The following is a 22381-nucleotide window of genomic DNA, read 5'->3' as shown; positions in this document are numbered from 1 at the left end:
ACACAGTAAGAAGTTTAACAAAAAGTTAGAAAATACAAAGAAGAGCCAAAGGAGCTGAAGAATTCAGTCACTGAAATAAAAAATACACTGGAAGGAATCAACAGGAAATTCAATGACACAGAGAAATGGAGACGTGAACTGGAAAACAGAGTAGTGGAAACCATTCAAGCTGAACAGAAAAAAGAATTTTTAAAAATGAAGATAGTTTCAGAGACCTCTGAGAAAACATAATGCATACTAACATTCTCATTATAGGGGTCTGAGAAGGAGAAGAGAGAGAGAAAGGGATAGAGAACTTATTTGAAGAAATGAGTGAAAACGTCCCTAAACTGGGAAAGGAAACAGACATTCAGATCCAGGAAGCACAGAAATTCACAAACAAGGTGAAACTAAAGAGGAACACACCAAGACACATTAAAATGGCAAAAATTAAAGATAAAGAGAGATTCTTAAAAGCAGAGAGATAAGCAACTAGTTATGTATCAGGGAACTCCTATAAAACTATCAGCTGATTTTACATCAGAAACTTTGCAGGCCAGAAGGGAGTGGCATGATATATTCAAAGTAATGAAAGGGGGAAGAAAAAACCCCCTACAACCAAGAATACTCTACCTGGCAAGGCTATTATTCAGATTTGAAAGAGAAATAAAGAGTTTTACAGACAAGTAAAGTTAAACAGTTCAGCACCACTAAACTGGCTTTACAAGAAATGTTAAAGAGACTTTTCTAAGCAGAAAAGAAAATCCCACAACTAGAAATATGAAATTTATGAAAGAAAAATTCAAATATTTATAAAGCTAGTAGGAAGGTTAAAAGAAAAGGTAGTAAAATCATCTATATCCACAATAAGTAGTTAAGGGATATACACATAAAAAGACGTAAAATGATGTCCAAAACATTAAATGTGGTGAGAGGGGAATAAAAGTGCAGAGTTGTTGGAATGCATTCAAACTTAAGTGATCATTAACTTAAAATAATCATACACACACACACACACACACACACACACACACACACACACATTCGTTTTATATGACCCTCATGGTAACCACAAGGCAGAAATCTGTAACAGATACACACACAGAAAAGAGAAAGGAATCTAAACGTAACACTAAAGGTAGTCATCAAATCACAAGGGAAGAAAGCAAAAGAAGAAAGGAACAAGAAAGAACTACAAAAACAACCAGAAAACAACTAACAAAATGGCAATAAGTATAAACCTATCAATAATTATTTAAATGGAAATAGACTAAATACTCCAATCAAAAGACACAGAGTGGCTGAATGGATTAAAAAAGAGAGAGACCCATGTATATGCTTCCTACAAGACACTCACTTCAGATCTAAAGACACACACAGAGTTAGGTGAGGGGATGAAAAAAGGTATTCCACTCAAATGAAAATAAAAAGAAGAATGCTGGGGTAGCAGAACTTATATCAGACAAAATAGACTTTAAAACAAAGACTGTAACAAGAGACAAAGAAAGGCATTATATAATGATCAAGGGATCAATGCAACAAGAAGATATAACAATTATAAATATATATGCACCAACACAGAAGCACCTAAATATATAAAGCATATAATAATAACATAAAGGGAGAAATTGCCAGTGACACAATAAAAGTAGGAGTCTTTAACACCCCACTTACATCAATGGATAGATCATCCAGACAGAAAACAATAAGAAAACACTGGTCTTAAATGATATAAGTCCACAAGATGGACTTAAAAGATATATATAAAACATTCCATTTAAAAGCAGCAAAATACCCATTGTTTTCAAGTGCACATGAAACATTCTCTAAGACAGATCAAACATTAGGCCACAAAACAAGTCACAATAAACTTAAGTAGACTGAGGCCATATAAAGTCCTATCTTTTCACACCACAGTGGTATGTGACTAGAAATTAACTACAAGAAAAAAACTGCGAAAATAAAGAACATTTGGAGGCTAAACAATATGCTAACCAATGGGTCACTAAAGAAATCAAAGAGGAAGTAAAAAAAATACCTGGGAGGCAAATGAAAATGGAAACACAACAATCCAAAACCTATGGGACACAGGAAAAGCAGTTCTAAGGGGAAGTTTACAGCAATACAAGCCTACCTCTCAAATCTCAAAAAAAAAAAAACCAAGAAAAATCTCAAATAAACAATCTAAGCTCATACCTAAATGAAACAGAAAAAGAAAAACAAAACCCAAAGTTAGTAGAAGGAAGTAATAAAGGTCAGAGCAGAAATAAATAATATGGAGACTTAAAAAACAATAGAAAAAAATCAATGCAACTAAGAGGTGGTTCTTTCAAAAGAAACAAAACTGATAAACCTTTAGCTAAACTAATCAAGATAAAAAGATAAAGGTCCCAGATAAATAAAATCAGAAATGAAAAAGGACAGAAATACACAGGATCATAAAGATATTATGTGAAAAATTATATGTCAACAAAATGGACAACCTAGAGTAAATGGATAAATTCCTAAAAATGCAGAATCTCTCAAGACTGAATCAGCAAGAAATAGAAAACAGGAACAGACCAATTACCAGAATTGAAACTGAATTAGTAAAAACAAACAAACAAAAACCAAACCAAAACAAAAAAACTCCCAACAAACAAAAATCCCAGGACCAGATGGCTTCACAGGTGAATGCTGCCAAAGATATAAAGAAGAGTTAACACCTATCTTTCTCAACCATTACAAACAACTGAAGATGAAGGAACACTTCTGAACTCATTCTACGATGCCAGCCTCACCTGGATACCAAAACCAGACAAAGACACCACAAAAAAAGAAAACTGGGGGGTGGGGGGGGGACCTTGAAGATGGCGGAAGAGTAAGACGTGGAGATCACCTTCCTCCCCACAGATACACCAGAAATACATCTACACGTGGAACAACTCTTACAGAACACCTACTGAAGGCTGGCAGAAGACCTCAGACCTCCCAAAAGGCAAGAAACTCCCCACGTACCTGGGTAGGGCAAAAGAAAAAACAGAGACAAAAGAATAGGGACGGCACCTGCACCAGTGGGAGGGAGCTGTGAAGGAGGAAAAGTTTCCACACACTAGAAAGCCCCTTCGCGGGCGGAGACTGCGGGAGGCGGAGGGGGGAGCTTCGAAGCCGCGGAGGAGTGCACAGCAACGGGTGCGGAGGGCAAAGCGAGGAGATTCCCGCACAGAGGATCGGTACCGACCGGCACTCACCAGCCCAAGAGGCTTGTCTGCTCATCCGCCGGGGCGGGCGGGGCTGCGAGCTGAGGCTCTGAGGCTCGGGTTTCGGTTTCGGACGGAGCGCAGGGAGAGGACTGGGGTTGGCGGCTTGAACGTAGCCTGAAGGGGCTAGTGCACCACAGCTAGCCGGGAGGGAGTCCGGGGAAAAGTCTGCACCTGCCGAAGAGGCAAGAGACTTTTTCTTCCCTCTTTGTTTCCTGGTGCGCGAGGAGAGGGGTTTAAGAGCGCTGCTTAAAGGAACTCCAGAGACGGGCGTGAGCCGCGGCTAAAAGCGCGGACGCCAGAGACGGGCGCGAGCCTCGGCTAAAAGCGCGGACCCCAGAGACGGGCGGGAGACGCTAAGGCTGCTGCTGCCGCCACCAAGGGGCCTGTGTGCGAGCACAGGTCACCCTCCACACCCCTCTTCCGCGGAGCCTGTGCAGCCCGCCACTGCCAGGTTCCTGGGATCCAGGGACAACTTCCCCGGGAGAACGCACGGCGGGCCTCAGGCTGGTGCAACGTCACGCCGGCCTCTGCCGCCACAGGCCCGCCCTGCACACAGTGCCCCTCCCTCCCCCCTGGCCTGAGTGCGCCAGAGCCCCCGAATCAGCGGCTCCTTTAACCCCGTCCTGTCTGAGCAAAGAACAGATGCCCTCCAGCGACCTACACGCAGAGGCAGGGCCAAATCCAAAGCTGAGTCCCTGTGAGCTGTGAGAACAAAGAAGAGAAAGGGAAATCTCACCCAGCAGCCTCAGAAGCAGCGGATTAAAGCTCCACAGTCAACTTGATGTACCCTGCATCTGTGGAATACCTGAATAGACGAGTCATCCCAAATTGAGGAAGTGGGCTTCGAGAGCAAGATCTATGATTTTTTCCCCTTTACCTCTTTTTGTAAATGTGTATGTGTATGCTTCTGTGTGAGATCTTGTCTGTATAGTTTTGCTTCCACCATTTGTTCTAGGGTTCTATCCGTCCATGGTTTTTAAAAAAATTTTTTCTTAATTTTAATAACTTTATTATACCTTCCTTCCTTCCTTCCTTCCTTCCTTCCTTCCTTTCTTTCCTTCCTTCCTTCCTTCCCTCCTTTAGACAACGAATCATCCCAAATTGAGGAGGTGGTCTCTGAGAGCAAGATTTATGATTTTTTTCCCCTTTACCTCTTTTTGTGAGGGTGTATGTGTATGCTTCTGTGTAAGATTTTGTCTGTATAGCTTTGCTTCCAACATTTGTCCTAAGGTTCTATCCATCCCTTTTTTTTTTTCTAAATAAGTATTTTTTAATTCAATAACTTTACTATACTTTATTTTATTTTACTGTATCTTCTTTCTTTGTCTTTTTTCCTTCTTTCCCTCCTTCCTCCCTCCTTCCCTCCTTTCTTTCCTTCTTTCCTTCCTTCTTTCTTTCTTTCTTTCTTTCCTCCTTCCTTCCTTCCTTCCTTCCCTCCTTTCCTTCTTTCTTTCTTCATACTTCTACTAATTCTGTCTACTTTTTCTCCCTTTTATTCTGAGCCGTGTGGATGAAAGGCTCTTGGTGCTCCAGCCAGGAGTCAGGGCTCTGCCTCTGAGGTAGGAGAGCCAACTTCAGGACACTGGTCCACAAGAGACCTCCCAGCTCCACATAATATCAAACGGCAAAAATCTCCCAGAGACCTCCATCTTAACACCAGCACCCAGCTTCACTCAACGACCAGCAAGCTACAGTGCTGGACAACCTATGCCAAACAACTAGCAAAACAGGAACACAACCCCACCCATTAGCAGAGAGGCTGCCTAAAATCATAATAAGGCCACAGACACCCCAAAACACACCACCAGACGTGAACCTGTCCACTAGAGAGACAAGATCCAGCCTCATCCACCACAACACAGGCCCTAGTCCCCTCCACCAGGAAGCCTACACAACCCACTAAACCAACCTTAGCCACTGGAGACAGACATCAAAAACAGCGGGAACTACGAACCTGCAGCCTGCAAAAAGGAGACCCCAAACACAGTAAGATAAGCAAAATGAGAAGACAGAAAAACACACAGCAGATGAAGGAGCAAGATAAAAACACACCAGACCTAACAAATGAAGAGGAAATAGGCAGTCTACCTGAAAAAGAATTCAGAATAATGATAGTAAAGATGATCCGAAATCTTGGAAATAGAATGAACAAAATGCAAGAAACAGTTAACAAGGACCTAGAAGAAATAAAGATGAAACAAGCAACGATGAACAACACAATAAATGAAATTAAAAGTACTCTAGATGGGATCAACAGCAGAATAACTGAGGCAGAAGAATGGATAAGTGACCTGGAAGATAAAATAGTGGAAATAACTACTGCAGAGCAGAATAAAGAAAAGAGAATGAAAAAAACTGAAGACAGTCTCAGAGACCTCTGGGACAACATTAAACGCACCAACATTTGAATTATAGGGGTTCCAGAAGAAGAAGAGAAAAAGAAATGGACTGAGAAAATATTTGAAGAGATTATAGTTGAAAACTTCCCTAATATGGGAAAGGAAACAGTTAATCAAGTCCAGGAAGCACAGAGAGTCCCATACAGGATAAATCCAAGGAGAAATACTCCAAGACACATATTAATCAAACTGTCAAAAATTAAATACAAAGAAAGCATATTAAAGCAGCAAGGGAAAAACAACAAATAACACACAAGGGAATCCCCATAAGGTTAACAGCTGATCTCTCAGCAGAAACCCTACAAGCCAGAAGGGAGTGGCAGGACATACTGAAAGTGATGAAGGAGAAAAACCTGCAGCCAAGACTACTCTACCCAGCAAGGATCTCATTCAGATTTGATGGAGAAATTAAAACCTTACAGACAAGCAAAAGCTGAGAGAGTTCAGCACCACCAAACCAGCTTTACAACAAATGCTAAAGGAACTTCTCTAGACAAGAAACACAAGAGAAGGAAAACACCTATAATAACGAACCCAAAACAATTTAGAAAATGGGAATGGGAACATACATATCAATAATTACCTTAAGTGTAAATGGACTAAATGCTTCCACCAAAAGACACAGATTGGCTGAATGGATACAAAAACAAGACCCTTATATATGCTGTCTACAAGAGACCCACTTCAGACCTAGAGACACATACAGACTGAAAGTAAGGGGAAGGAAAAAGATATTCCATGCAAATGGAAACCAAAAGAAAGCTGGAGTAGCAAGTCTCATATCAGACAAAATAGACTTTAAAATAAGGACTATTAGAAGAGACAAAGAAGGACACTACATAATGATCAACGGATCGATCCAAGAAGAAGATATAACAATTGTAAATATTTATGCACCCAACATAGGAGCACCTCAATACATAAGGCAAATACTAACAGCCATAAAAGGGGAAATCGACAGTAACACATTCATAGTAGGGGACTTAAACACCCCACTTTCACCCATGGACAGATCATCCTAAATGAAAATAAATAAGGAAACACAAGCTTTAAATGATACATTAAACAAGATGGACTTAATTGATATTTATAGGACACTCCATCCAAAAACAACAGAATACACATTTTTCTCTAGTGCTCATGGAACATTCTCCAGGATAGATCATATCTTGGGTCACAAATCAAGCCTTGGTAAATTTAAGAAAATTGAAATTATATCAAGTATTTTTTCTGACCACAACGCCATGAGACTAGATATCAATTACAGGAAAAGATCTGTAAAAAATACAAACACATGGAGGCTAAACAATACACTACTTAATAATGAAGTGATCACTGAAGAAATCGAAAAGGAAATAAAAAAATACCTAGAAACAAATGACAATGGAGACACAATGACCCAAAACCTATGGGATGCAGCAAAAGCAGTTCTAAGGGGGAAGTAAATAGCAATACAAGCCCACCTTAAGAAGCAGGAAACATCTCGAATAAACAACCTAACCTTGCATCTCAAGCAATTAGAGAAAGAAGAACAAAAAAACCCCAAAGCTAGCAGAAGGAAAGAAATCATAAAAATCAGATCAGAAATAAATGAAAAAGAAATGAAGGAAACAATTGCAAAGATCAATAAAACTAAAAGCTGGTTCTTTGAGAAGATAAACAAAATAGATAATCCACTAGCCAGACTCTTCAAGAAAAAAAGGAAGAAGACTCAAATCAACAGAATTAGAAATGAAAAAGGAGAAGTAACAACTGATACTGCAGAAATAAAAAAGATCATGAGCGATTACTACAAGCAACTCTATGCCAATAAAATGGACAATCTGAAAGAAATGGACAAATTCTTAGAAATGCACAACCTGCCAAGACTGAATCAGGAAGAAATAGAAAATATGAACAGACCAATAACAAGCACTGAAATTGAAACTGTGATTAAAAATCTTCCAACAAACAAAAGCCCAGGACCAGATGGCTTCACAGGGGAATTCTATCAAACATTTAGAGAAGAGCTAACACCTATCCTTCTCAAACTCTTCCAAAATATAGCAGAGGGAGGAACACTCCCAAATTCCTTCTACGAGGCTACCATCACCTTGATACCAAAACCAGACAAGGATGTCACAAAGAAAGAAAACTACAGGCCAATATCACTGATGAACATAGATGCAAAAATCCTCAACAAAATACTAGCAAACAGAATCCAACAGCACATTAAAAGGATCATACACCATGATCAAGTAGGGTTTATTCCAGGAATGCAAGGATTCTCCAATATATGCAAATCTATCAATGTGATAAACCATATTAACAAATTGTAGGAGAAAAACCATATGGTCATCTCAATAGATGCAGAGAAAGCTTTTGACAAAATTCAACACCCATTTATGATAAAAACCCTGCAGAAAGTAGGCATAGAGGGAACTTTCCTCAACATAATAAAGGCCATATATGACAAGCCCACAGCCAACATCATCCTCAATGGTGAAAAACTGAAAGTATTTCCACTAAGATCAGGAACAAGACAAGGTTGCCCACTCTCACCACTCTTATTCAACATAGTTTTGGAAGTTTTAGCCTCAGCAATCAGAGAAGAAAGGGAAATAAAAGGAATCCAAATTGGAAAAGAAGAAGTAAAGCTGTCACTGTTTGCAGATGACATGATCCTATACATAGAGAATCCTAAAGGTGCTACCGGAAAACTCCTAGAGCTAAACAATGAATTTGGTAAAGTGGCAGGATACAAAATTAATGCACAGAAATCTCTGGCATTCCTATATACTAATGATGAAAAATCAGAAAGTGAAATCAAGAAAACACTCCCATTTACCATTGCAACAAAAAGAATAAAATATCTAGGAATAAACCTACCTAAGGCGACAAAAGACCTGTATGCAGAAAATTATAAGACACTGATGAAAGAAATTAAAGATGATACAAATATATGGAGAAATATACCATGTTCTTGGATTGGAAGAATGAACATTGTGAAAATGACTCTACTACCCAAAGCAATCTATAGATTCAACGCAATCCCTATCAAACTACCACTGGCATTTTTCACAGAACCAGAACAAAAAATTTTGCAATTTGTATGGAAACACAGAAGACCCCGAATAGCCAAAGCAATCTTGCGAACGAAAAAAGGAGCTGGAGGAATCAGGCTCCCTGACTTCAGACTCTACTACAAAGCTACAGTAATCAAGACAGTATGGTACTGGCACAAAAACAGAAAGACAGATCAATGGAAAAGGATAGAAAGCCCAGAGATAAACCCACGCACATATGGACACCTTATCTTTGATAAAGGTGGCAGGAATGTACAGTGGAGAAAGGACAGCCTCTTCAATAAGTGGTGCTAGGAAAACTGGACAGATACATGTAAAATTATGAAATTAGAACAGTCCCTAACACCATACACAAAAATAAACTCAAAATGGATTAAAGACCTAAATGTAAGGCCAGAAACTATCAAACTCTTAGAGGAAAACATAGGCAGAACACTCTATGATATAAATCACAGCCAGATCCTTTCTGACCCACCTCCTAGAATAATGGAAATAAAAACAAAAATAAACAAATGGGACCTAATGAAACTTCAAAGCTTCTGCACAGCAAAGGAAACCATAAACAAGACCAAAAGACAACCCTCAGAATGGGAGAAAATATTTGCAAATGAAACAACTGACAAAGGATTAATCTCCAAAATTTACAAGCAGCTCATGCAGCTCAATAACAAAAAAACAAACAACTCAATCCAAAAATGGGCAGAAGACCTAAACAGACATTTCTCCAAAGAAGATATACAGACTGCCAACAAACACATGAAAGAATGCTCAACATCAAGAATCATTAGAGAAATGCAAATCAAAACTACAATGAGATATCATCTCACACTGGTCAGAATGGCCATCATCAAAAAATCTAGAAACAATAAATGCTGGAGAGGGTGTGGAGAAAGGGAACACTCTTGCACTGCTGGTGGGAATGTGAATTGGTTCAGCCACTATGGAGAATAGTATGGAGGTTCCTTAAAAAACTACAAATAGAACTACCATATGACCCAGCAATCCCACTACTGGGCATATACCCTGAGAAAACCAAAATTCAAAAAGAGTCATGTACCAAAATGTTCATTGCAGCTCTATTTACAATAGCCCGGAGATGGAAACAACCTAAGTGCCCATCATCGGATGAATGGATAAAGAAGATGTGGGACATATATACAATGGAATATTACTCAGCCATAAAAAGAAACGAAATTGAGCTATTTGTAATGAGGTGGATAGACCTAGAGTCTGTCATACAGAGTGAAGTAAGTCAGAAAGAAAAAGACAAATACCGTATGCTAACACATATATATGGAATTTAAGAAGAAAAGAAAAATGTCATGAAGAACCTAGGGGTAAGACAGGAACAAAGACACAGACCTACTGGAGAATGGACTTGAGGATATGGGGAGGGGGAAGGGTGAGCTGTGACAGGGCGAGAGAGAGTCATGGACATATACACACTAACAAACGTAAGGTAGATAGCTAGTGGGAAGCAGCCGCATGGCACAGGGAGATCAGCTCGGTGCTTTGTGACCGCCTGGAGGGGTGGGATAGGGAGGGTGGGAGGGAGGGAGACGCAAGAGGGAAGAGATATGGGAACATATGTATATGTATAACTGATTCAATTTGTTATGGGGCAGAAACTAACACACCATTGTAAAGCAATTATATCCCAATAAAGATGTTAAAAAAAAAAAAGAAAACTGTAGGTTACTATCCCCACTGAACATAGATACAAAAATCCTCAACAAAATATTGGCAAATTGAATTGAAAAATACATTAAAAGATCATACACCACAATTAAGTGGAATTTATTCTAGGATGCAAGGATGGTTCAATATCCACAAAACAATCAATGATACACCACAGTAACAAACTGAAGAATAAAACTCATGACCATCTCAATAGATGCAGAAAAAGCTTCTGACAAAATTCAACGTCCATTTGTAATAAAAACTTTCAACAAAGTGGGTACGGACAGAACATACCTCAACCTAATAAAAGCCACATATGACAAACCTATAGCCAATATCATTATCAACTGTGAAAAGCTGAAAGCATTTCTTCTACAATCAGGAACAAGACAACAATGGCCACTATTGCCACTTTTATTCAACATAGGACTGGAAGCGCTAGCCATAGCAATCAGGCAAGAAAAAGAAATACAAGGCATCCAAACTGGAAAGGAGGAAGTAAAAGTCACAGTTTGCAGATGAAACTATATTTAGAAAATCCTAAAGATGACAACAAAAAACTATTAGAACTAATAAATTAATTCAGTAAAGTTACAAGATACAAAAGCAATTTTGTGTTTCTTTACACTAACAACAAACTAATAGAAAGAAAACAATCCCATTAACAATTGCAACAAAAAGGATAAATATCTCAGAATAAACCTAGGGAAAAGATGGGAAAAGAGTGCTTCTTCAATAAATGTTGCTGGGAAGACTGGACAGTTACATTCCAAAGAATTAAACTGGATTACTTTCTCACAACCTATAAAAAATAAACTCAAAATGGGTTAAAGACTTGAATGGAAGATGTAAAATCATAGAATTCCTAGAAGAAAACACAGGCAGTATGCTCTTTGACATTGGTCTAAGCAATATTTTTTGGATACGTCTCCTCAGGCAAGGGAAAGAAATGCAAAAATAAACAAATGGCACTACATCAAACGAAAAAACTTTTGCACAATTAAGAAAACTAATAATAAAATGAAAAGACAGTCTACTAAATCAGAGAAGATCCCTGAAGCAATAATATCTGATAAGGGGTTAATATCCTAAATATACAAAGGTTCCATATAATTCAACATCAAAACAAAATAAAACAAGCTGACGAAATTATGGGCAGAGGACTTAAATAGACATTTTCCAAAGAAGACACAAATGGCCAACAGATGGATGAAAACATGCTCAACATCACTAATCATCAGGGAAATGCAAATCAAGACTACAATGAGATATTACATCATACCTGTCAGAATGGCTGTAATCCAAAAGACAATAAACAATGTGTTGGCAAGGATGTGGAGATAGGAATCCTTGTGCACTGCTGGCAGGAATGTAAACTGGTGCAGCCACTATGGAAAACAGTTTGGATGTCCCTCAAAATTTAAAAAACAGAACTACCATAAGATCCAGCAATTCCATTTCTGGATATTTTTCTGAAGAAAACAAAAATGCTATTTTAAAATGATTCATGCACCCCTATGTTCATTGCAGCATTATTTACAATAGCCAAGATATGGAAGCAACCTAAATGTCCACTGATAGATGAATGTGGCATATATACATTTATAACAGAATATTACTCAGCAAAGAAAAGAATGAAATCTTGCCACTTGCAATAACATGGATGGACCTAGAGGTTATTATGCTAAGTGAAATAAGTCAGAGAAAGACAAACACCACATGATTTCACTTGCATGTACAATTTAAAAAACAAAACAAACATAACAAAACAGAAAGAGTCATAGATACAGAATACAAACAAGTGGTTGCCAGAGAAAGGAGGGTGGAGGAGTGAATAAAATAGGTGAGGGAGATTAAGAGGTACACACTTTTGTCACCAAATAAATGAGTCACAAGGATTAAATGTACAGCATGGGGAATACAGTTAATAATAATATAATAACATTATATGGTGACAGACAGTAACTAGACTTATTGTGGTGTTCATTTTGTAATATATAAAAAATATCGAATCACTACGTTGTGTACTAGAAACTAACATAGTGTTGTAGGTCAGTTATACTTAAATTAAAAAAAATAAATAAATAAATGGGAGAAGAACCTCAAAAAAACAAGATAGCAAACAATATTCGTCAAAGTTGCTCAGAGACCCTTTTTTAAAATGTTGGTGTGCCACATGCTAGGACACAGATCCAATTATTAGGGAGTTTACATAGCTTCAGTGTAGCCCTTGTTAGCAAGTGGACTTTACATACATAAAGGATTCATATCAACATAACAATAAGAAAAATAATAAACATTTTGCATCAACTGTGAAATTCTGAAGACGTAAGCTGGAATACTGATCATGATGCTAATTTTTGCTAAATATTTCAAGTTTGGTACAAAGTAGAACTATATTTTTGGGCTTCCCTGGTGGCACAGTGACTGAGAGCCCGCCTGCCAATGCAGGGGACGTGGGTTTGAGCCCTGGTCTGGGAAGATCCCTCATGCTGCGGAGCAGCTGGGCCCGTGTGCCACAGCTGCTGAGCCTATGCTCTGGAGCCTGCGGGCCACAGCTGCTGAGCTCACGTGCCACAACTACGGAAGCCCGCGTGCCAAGAGCCCGTGTTCTGCAATGGGAGAGACCACTGCAATGAGAAGCCTGCACACCATAATGAAGAGTGGCCCCCGCTTGCTGCAGCAAGAGAGAGCCCACGAGCAGCTATGAAGACCCAGTGCAGCCAAATATAAATAACTAAAATAAATAAATTTAAAAAAAAGAACTACATTTTTAAAACAAGCATTTGAGATAATTTGTCCTAAAAACAAAAACCTATCTTTATGTGCTAAAATAAAAAAAAAATTAAATAGCAGTAATTTTGACTGACTTACAAGTAATAATGTCTTAGATGTGAAAACACTAATTTTAGTATCATACCTCAAGGGTGATAATCTCTCCTTAGTTGTCTTAAAAACCTATTTGTAATAGAAGAAAAGAGTAAATCTTCAAAACGCCAGCAGCTCAAATAAAATTCACTTCCCTCAAAAAATAAAGATTAGTACAGAAATAAATGAAATAGAGATCAGAAAAACAGTAGAGGGAAAAAAATCATTGAAATTAAGAGTTGGTTTTTTGAAAATAATAACATTGACAATCCTTTAACTAGACTACTAAGGAAAACAGAGAGAAGACTCAAATAAGTAAAATCAGAAATGAAAGATGAGACATTACAACTAATGTCAGAGAAATAAAAATATTATAAGAAACAACTATGAACAATTATACACCAACAAATTGGACAATCTAGAAAAAATGGATAAATCCCTAGAAACACAATTTGCTAAAACTGAATTATGAATAAAAATCAGAATAGACCTATAACTAGCATGTAGATTAAATCAGTAATCAAAAACCTCCCAACAAAGAAAAGTCGAGGACCATTCAGCCTCACAAGTAAATTCTACCCAACTCTTAAAGAATTAACGCCAATCCTTCTCAAATTCTTATAAAATATTCAAGAGGAGGGAACACTTCTAAAATCATTTCATGAGGCCAGCATTAGCCTGATACCAAAACCAGAAAAAGATACTACAAGAAAAGAAAACTACAGGCCATATCTCTGATGAATATAGACTCAAAAATCCACAACGAAATATCAGCAAACCAAATCCAACATCATATTATGAAAGGTGCAGGGGCTTCCCAGGTGGCGCAGTGGTTGAGAGTCTACCTGCCAATGCAGGGGACACGGGTTCATGCCCCGGTCTGGGAGGATCCCACATGCCACGGAGCGGCTGGGCCTGTGAGCCATGGCCGCTGAGCCTGCGCGTCCGGAGCCTGTGCTCCACAACGGGAGAGGCCACAGCAGTGAGAGGCCCGCGTACTGCAAAAAAAAAAAAAAAAAAAAAAAAAAAAAAGAAAGGTGCATACACCATGACTAACTGGGATTTACCCCTGGAATGCAAGAATGCTTCAACTTATGAAAATTAACTAGTATGATAAACCACATTAACATAACAAATGTTACAAATCACATGATCATCTCAATAGATGCAGAAAAAGCATTTAATAAAAATTCAACAACCTTTCACATGATAAAAACATTCTACAAACTAGGAATAAAAAGAAATTACTTCACTATAATAAAGATCATATATAAAAAGCCCACAGCTAACATCATACTCAACGGTGAAAAACTGAAGGCTTTTTCTTTAAGAAAAGAAACAAGACAAAAATGCCCACTCTTGGCATTTCTATTCAACATAGTACTGAAGTCCTAGCCCAGCCATCAAGAAGAAAAAATAATTAAAGACATCTAAACAGGAAAGGAAAAAGTAAAATTATCTTTGTTTACAAATTCCATGACCTTAAATACAGAAAACTCTAAAGATTACACAAAAGAACTGTTAGAACTAAGAAATAAATTCAGCAAAGTTGCAGGATACAAAAGTCAACGTGTAAAGATCAGTTGCATTTCTATAAACTAATGATGAACAATCCAAAAAGGAAATTAAGAAAACAATTCCATTTACAACAGAATCAAACACAATAAAATACTTTAGGAATAAACTTAATAAAGGGAGTGAAAAACTTATACAATAAAAAGTACAAAACACTGCTGATAGAATTTAAAGACGCAAATAAATGGAAAGACATCCTATGTTCATGGATTGGAAGACTTTATATTATCAAAATGCCCATACTATCCAAAGTCACCTACAGATTCAATGTAATCCTTATCAAAATCCCAATGGTAGTTTTTGCAGAAACTGAAAAATTCACCTTCACAATTCATATGGAACTACAAAGGATCCTGAATGCTCCAAATGATATTGAGAAAGAATAACAAATTTAGAATCCTCACACTTCTCCATTTCTAAACATATTTCAAAGCCATAGTAATCAAAAAATTATGGTAGTGGTATGAAGACATACATGTAGTCCAATGTAACAGAATAGACAGCCCAGAAACAATCCCATCAACTGATCTTCCACAGGGTCCCAAAAGAACACAAAGGAGAAAAGATAATCTCCTCAACAAATAGTACTAGGAAAACTGGATGTCCATGTGAAAAAGAATGCAAGTTCATCCTTAACATACACCATACACAAAAGTCAACTCATCACGGATTTAAATGTTTAAGCTTTGAAACTATGAAACTCCTAGAAGAAACCACAGAGGAAAAGCTTCTTGGCATTTACATTGGCAATGATTTCTTGGATACGACACCAAAACAACAGGTAACAAAAACAAAAATAGAGAAACGGGATTATGTAAAACTAAAAAGCTTCTGCACAACAAAGGAAACAATCAAGAGAGTGAAAAGGCCACTTACAGAATGGGAGAAAATACCTGAAAACCACATATATGATAAGGGATTAATATTCAAAATATATAAGGAATTCCTAAACTCAATAGCAAAAAACCCAAATAACCTGATTAAAAAATGGTCAAAGGATCTGAATAAACATTTCTCCACAGACAACACACATATGGTCAACAGGGATATGAAAAAATGCTCATCATCACTAATTGTCAGGAAAATGTAAATCAAAATCACAAGGAAGTATCATCTCATGCCTGTTAGTATGGCCATTATTAAAAAATATTTTTTTTAAAACAACCCAGAAAATAACACATGTTGACATGCATTTGGAGAAATTGGAACTCCTGTGCATTGTTGGTGTAAATTTAAAATGATTCAGCCACTGTGGAAAACAATATAGAGGTTCTTCAAAAAATTTAAAGTAGAACTATCATATGATCCAGCAATTCCACTTCTGGGAACTGAAATCAGGATCTCAAAGACATATCTGCACACCATGTTCACTGCAGTATTGTTCACAATAACCAAGAGGTGGAAACAACATAAATGTCCATGGACGAATGAATGGAAAAAGAAAATGAAGTAAACAATGGAATATTGTTCAGTCATAAAAAAGAGGAAAATCCTGTCATATGCTGTAACATGGATGAACCTTTTACGTTAAGTGAAATCAGCCAGCCACAGAAGGACAAACACTGCTTGTTGCCATTTATGTGAAGTATCTGAGAGCCAAACTTAAAAAAACAGAGAGTAGAAAGGTGGTTGCTAGGGGCTGGGGAGAGGGGGAAATGGGAGAACTGCTGTTCATGGGGTATTGTTTGTTATGCAAGACGGAAAGTTTCTACAGATCTACTGTACAACATGGTGCTTATAAAGTTTATAATACTGTACTATTCACTTAAAATTTTATTGAGGGAGATCTCACATTATGTTTTTTATCACATTAAAAAGAAAAAGTATTTCCAAGCTTTCCTTTGAGGTGGGAGCTAGAGTCCTGTTGGGCCCTGGGACGTGGTGTACTTATTCCAGTCAAGACACAACTTTCCCATCTCCACGCACACAGAGCTAGGGAGGCGGAAGCTCCAGGGACTAGCCTTCAAAGGTCAGAATATATAAACTTGATACCAAAATAATTTCCAGACTTGGGGATTAGAAGAAAGGACCCTGACAGGAAATGGTATGGTCAAACACTTACCCAGGTAACTGGAATACATTTGCAGTGTTAAATACCAGGACTTGAAAGAAAATGTGTTTCTAGATTTAGGTAGGATCTAAATGAAGATAAATAACTAAATAAATGAGGGATAAAACTAATCTATAGTATAAATACCCATTGAAACAAGTGTTACCACAATCTGAACCTGAATAGACAATATGAAGTCTAACTTATCAACTTATATTCAGCATTTCTAATTGAATATAATTAGAACACAGCTCATCCACTCCCTCTGATCACATACACTCACATATGCATGTATATAACCTTTTATATTTATAAAATGTAATATATATACATATATATATAAATAATTTCCAGAACAATTTTTGCACCAGAAACAAAAAAAAAAATCTAAAAGAGAATTTAGATATCAATTAAACAGTCTTTTGGGTGTTTGATGTGGCCTCTTTGTACAAAGTGAGTATTTTCTAGGTAACCTGTCTAATTATCACTTCATAAAGTTTTACAGGCTTCATTTTTTTGTATCTACTTTTACCTTTTGCAAGTAAAGAACTGTTCCCTTTAGTACAGCATAAAAGGTCTTCCATCCTCGCTTTCCTCTTGGAGCTAGAAAGGGAAAAAAAATTGAAAAATTTTATTTGACGGAAATTTGCGTTTTTCGAAGGAGAACCTAAAAGGTCAACATGGTGATTATGCTTCAATGTTCCTGGTTTATTTGCTACCGAGACTAATAATAATGAGAACTAAAATTTTCTTGAGGCTTACTGTGTAACAGGCAGTATTATCTCATTTAATCCTCACAATAACACTGTGAGGTAGGTACTATTACTCTTGTCTTTTTATAAAACTGAAGCACAGAGAAGTACTCTGCTTATGGTCACATAACTAGGAAGAGGAGAAGCAGGACTCTGAGCCCAAGCAGCAAGGCTCTGCGGTCCGTGCTCCAGTAGAGGTGACTAAAAGACTGAAAAAGCAAGAGGCATATTGGAAATACACATTAATCTAAGGGCTCACGAACCAGAGCCTTCATGGCTTCGTCAAAGTTTCCAGGAGTCATAAGAAAAAAGTCCCGGAATATAAAAGGACTCCTCTTGGTCTTTCTCCCAAACATCCACCAGCTGGACTGTAACTTTAATTATTATTACTCCTGTGGCAATTTGTGATACCTCTGCTGCAGATCACGCTGCCCTGTAACATAATTTTTTTTTTTCTAAATGTCTCTTTCAGTAGACTGTGAATAACCTGAGAACAGATATCCTTCATCTTCAGAATTCACAGAACCTAGCATAGTGCAAGGCAGACATTAGGCACCTTTATAAAAATTCTCCAAACTAAGTTTCTTCCGGAAGTCCTTATATTTCCTTTATTTATATTTTCCTGGAGTATAAAGTAGAATTTCTCTATTGACTTATATAAAACTTTACAGATTGTCCTAAAGTAAAAGCACAGATTAGCAAAACAGTTTACTATTTATTCTTAATCTTGATAAAATTAAAATCCGTAACTGGAAAAGGTTATTACCTGAATACCATTTCTCTAATGTCTACCAAATATGCAGGAAGGGCCATTTATTCTTATTCTGTTATCAACTATTTGGCTGTCTTTAGGCTGTCTTTAACCTGGATGCCTGATTAAATTAGGAAGTGCATTATTCTTAAGTAAATCTTTTAAATCTCCTTTGACTGAAGAATTGTTAGGCTTGGAAAGTAGGTGAATAGCCACCTACAGAACACGGGTGCTCCTGCCAACACCATACTGAGATATCCACCTGGCAAAATAGGACTCAAAACATCCACTCTGTAGGTTTCCAGGGGAAATAAAAAAATTTCATCCCATCTGTTTCCATCACGTAAGGTTTTAAAGTGTGTACTCAAAAATAAATGATCAAAAAATGTATACCATAATCTTCTTTTTTTAAAAAATTTATTTATTTTAGGCTGTGTTGGGTCTTCGTTGCTGCACGTGGGCTTTCTCTAGTTGCGGCAAGTAGGGGCTACTCTTCATTGCGGCGCGGGGGCTTCTCATTGCGGTGGCCTCTCTGGTTGTGGAGCATGGGCTCTAGGAGTGTGGCTTCAGTAGCTGTGGCTCGTGGTCTCAGTAGTTGTGGCTCGCAGCTCTAGAGTGCAGGCTCAGTAGTTGTGGCACACAAGCTTAGTTGCTGCGCGGCATGTGGGATCTTCCCGGACCAGGACTCAAACCCTTGCCCCCTGCGTTGGCAGGTGGATTCTTAACCACTGCGCCACCAGGGAAGCGCCATAACCTTCTTTATAAAGAAAAACAAGTGGCTACTATAAAGAAAGCCATAGATCATCTCATATATATATATATATATATATATATACATACATACACACATATATGAAATAAATGTTGACTGCCTTTTTCAATAGATGTCAAATTCTGATCTGGGCCATGTGAGAGCAGGGCACACAGAAGTGGCCCCGGGCTGCAGGAGCTGCTGCAGAGCAGGACAGAGGCAGCGGTGTGGTGGAGGTACCTGCTGGAAGGCAGACCAGCTGATCTCTAGACCTTGTCTCAAACCTCTCCTCTCACCCACTAACCCTAATTCGGTAACTCCCGACCAGTCTCCCAACCTCTCAGGACTTCAGCTGCTTCATTTTAAAATGCGGATAATTCATATAACTTAAGGCAAAGCACTGACTAATGCTGGAGAAGAACTTAGAGAAACCCTTCTGTTTTCTATAGGAGGAACACAGGTCCTGGATTTGAAAGGCTTTCCCCAAAGCCCTAAAACTAATTTAGTGGCATCTTGAGATTCCTTCCGTTTAAAGATTTACAAATCTAGTTTTCTGCTTTTCAAGTAGAAATCTATTAATCTGTTACCAAGGTTGTTGCCCCAGAATCATAACCCTGCCCCTCCCTCAAATGCAAACCAATTGCTCTTATCTAAGTTTCAGGAGGAAGCTGCAAGGAGAAAAAGAAGAACTGGTCAGAACCAACTAAGCCCAAGATGGGGGAAGATTTGACTTCCAGTGACCTTGAGCCAGATTAGCTAATCGACACACCCACTGACACCAGGATAGTTGACAACTGCCATGACAACAACTGGAAAAGCCCATACAAGGACTGAAAAGGAGTGTTGCATCAGGTCCGGATCCAAACCACACCTCTATTCATGAATATTCCTCCCTCTCTTTCCAATTCCCACCCTTTTACCTGGACCCTCCTCTGTACATTGTGTCTCTGCCTGAATTGGGTTGAGAAGTTGATTTGGGAACCGAGTTCTGGCTTCTTTCCATTCTTTGGCCATTGAATAAAGGCTGTGCTGTCCCAGGCTCTTCATTGGTTTCATTAGTGGCTGTGTGAATCCGAGCAGAAAAAGAACCTCCTTGACGGAGACAAGGAGTCTCCACCCGGGTTAGGACCCCAGTGTGGGTCTAGTCCACCAATTTGGTAACAAATTGGTGTACATGTTCACAAAAACTTTTAACAGATCTTCATCTTTACCACACTAAGCCTCCTAGAAATGGATCCCAAAGATCTCTCCAACCAAACTCTGATCGCAAGTCACCTGTGGGTGACTAATGCTGAGTCAGGGAGCATTAACCCTGTGCGCCATGCTCTATTTTTCCAGCTCCCACAGAAGTGTAAAACTTAATCTTGTTTTTGGTCAATTATAACTTAGTTGTTTAACGCACACCACAATGCTAAAAATAAGACACTAGTATTACCTCCATTTTACAGAGGAATTCAGGGAAGAAAAGGACCACTGTGCACTAAACAGGATGGGAAGGCTGTAGAGGCAGTCTCAGCGGCCCTGATTTTAAAGCCACACACACACAGTGCAGCTATGGCTTTTGCACCCTCGGTGAGGCTTGCCACGTGAAACACAGGGCTGGACCCCACTGAATGAGGAGGATTGTCCCTCATAATGACAACGGTAGAGGGAGTTAAATCTGACATCATAGCACATTCATTATTAAGTACAGAAGGCTGGGGAAAGAGCTATAACTGTAGTTACATAATGAACATGGTGGAAGGAATCAGTGAAGTCACTGACTGGAAACTGGATGTATCCTACTGCAAGGCTCTAACTACAAGGGTGGTAGCGGGTTGGTAGGTAGATGCATTTTAACAAATATCTGGGTGCCTACTGTGAAAAGGTGTTTGCCAAACTTGATCAAAAGATACCGTTTTGTGCACTAGACTACACTTCCACGGCTATTTTTAACATGCATACCCAGAGTCCAAAGACTGCTTTCCTTCTTCTTGAAAACAAAAGAATCTTGGTGTATTTTAACTCATCAACTGTCTCCAACCTTACATGATAACAGTGTCTATTACTTTTGTCTTGTTTAATACTACTGAAGTAGACATTTTGTATAAATTGCCACTGTCTGCTTAGATTTTCCCTCATGTTTACTATAATATTACCTTTATTTGTTACTTCTGTAACTCAGGTTGTTTTTGGAGGCCATTTTCAACTACTTATTGAAATCTATACTTAGAAGTTCTTTTAGTGAGGGTCTTTCGGTGGCAAATCTTTTTCTGTTTTTCTTCATATGAAAATGTCTTTGTTTCATAAGAAATTCTAGGGACTTCCCTGGTGGCATAGTGGCTGAGAATCTGCCTGCCAATGCAGGGGACATGGGTTCGAGCCCTGGTCTGGGAAGATCCCACATGCCACGGAGCAACTGAGCCCGTGCACTACAACTACTGAGCCTGTGCTCTAGAGTCCACGAGCTACAACTACTGAGCCCGTGTGTCACAACTACTGAAGCCTGCGCGCCTAGAGCCCATGCTCCACAACAAGAGAAGCCACCGGAATGGGAAGCCCAAGCACCGCAAAGAACAGTAGCCCTCGCTCGCCACAACTAGAGAAAGCCCGTGTGCAGCAACAAAGACCCAATGCAGCCCAAAATTAATTACTTAATTAATTAAAAAAAAGTCTAGGTGGACAATTACCTTTTCTCATGAAGACATTACTTCATGTTGTTTACGTACAGGTTTCTTCACGTTTATCCAGCTCTGGGCTTCTCAGGTATCATTTCCAAACACTTGCAGTCATCATATGTTTGAATACTGTCTCTCCATTGTCTCCGCTATTGAAACTTCTGATACTCTAACTTCTCAGTCTACCCCACAGGCGGCTTCACAGCTCCTTCATACTCTATCTTTTTGTCCTCTGTGCTAAAAGCTGGTAGTTTTATCTCCAGTACTCCTTGGGCACCCAGATCCACAGATGCCCTGAGGGATTAGCAGTCCCAGGGCTAGCTCACTTCCTAGATTTGTACTCATTTCCCTTTCATTGTTACAGGTTCATCCACTCATTTAAAAGGTGTTTAAAAATATTTTAATCACTTTTAGATGTTTCATAATGTACGAGTTTTGGAATTTGTAGGCCATCGTGTTGCCAAAAAACAGTTTCTCATTTTTTCTTTTCTTTTGAAGAATTCATTCACAAATTTTATAATCTAGAATTCATTTGAAGCAGGATAAGGAGATAGGAGCGGAGGACAGGATGAGAGAAACTAGAACAAGGAAGGAGGCTGTTACAATCGCCCA

The 22381-nt window shown here is 38.5% G+C and overlaps 1 protein-coding gene across 10 annotated transcripts in view; it reads right to left on the bottom strand.

The window, feature by feature from the left end:
* The window catches only part of PSD3 (pleckstrin and Sec7 domain containing 3), a gene marked incomplete at both ends in the record, with an annotated part of 558422 nt that overhangs the window by 59753 nt on the left and 476288 nt on the right, over nucleotides 1-22381 (bottom strand). For all 10 annotated transcript variants that reach the window (XM_082680187.1, XM_082680189.1, XM_082680194.1 and 7 more), the window contains one exon: nucleotides 17391-17461. In XM_082680187.1, the coding sequence (XP_082536313.1) occupies nucleotides 17391-17461 (71 nt within the window). The remainder of the gene's footprint in view (nucleotides 1-17390; nucleotides 17462-22381) is intronic.

Source organism: Grampus griseus (assembly GCF_964374135.1).
Source record: "Grampus griseus genome assembly, chromosome: 21".
Classification (NCBI taxonomy): Eukaryota; Metazoa; Chordata; class Mammalia; order Artiodactyla; family Delphinidae; genus Grampus; species Grampus griseus.
The sequence above is the reverse complement of the archived record's forward strand: the minus strand, read 5'-3'. Positions and strand labels throughout refer to the sequence as shown.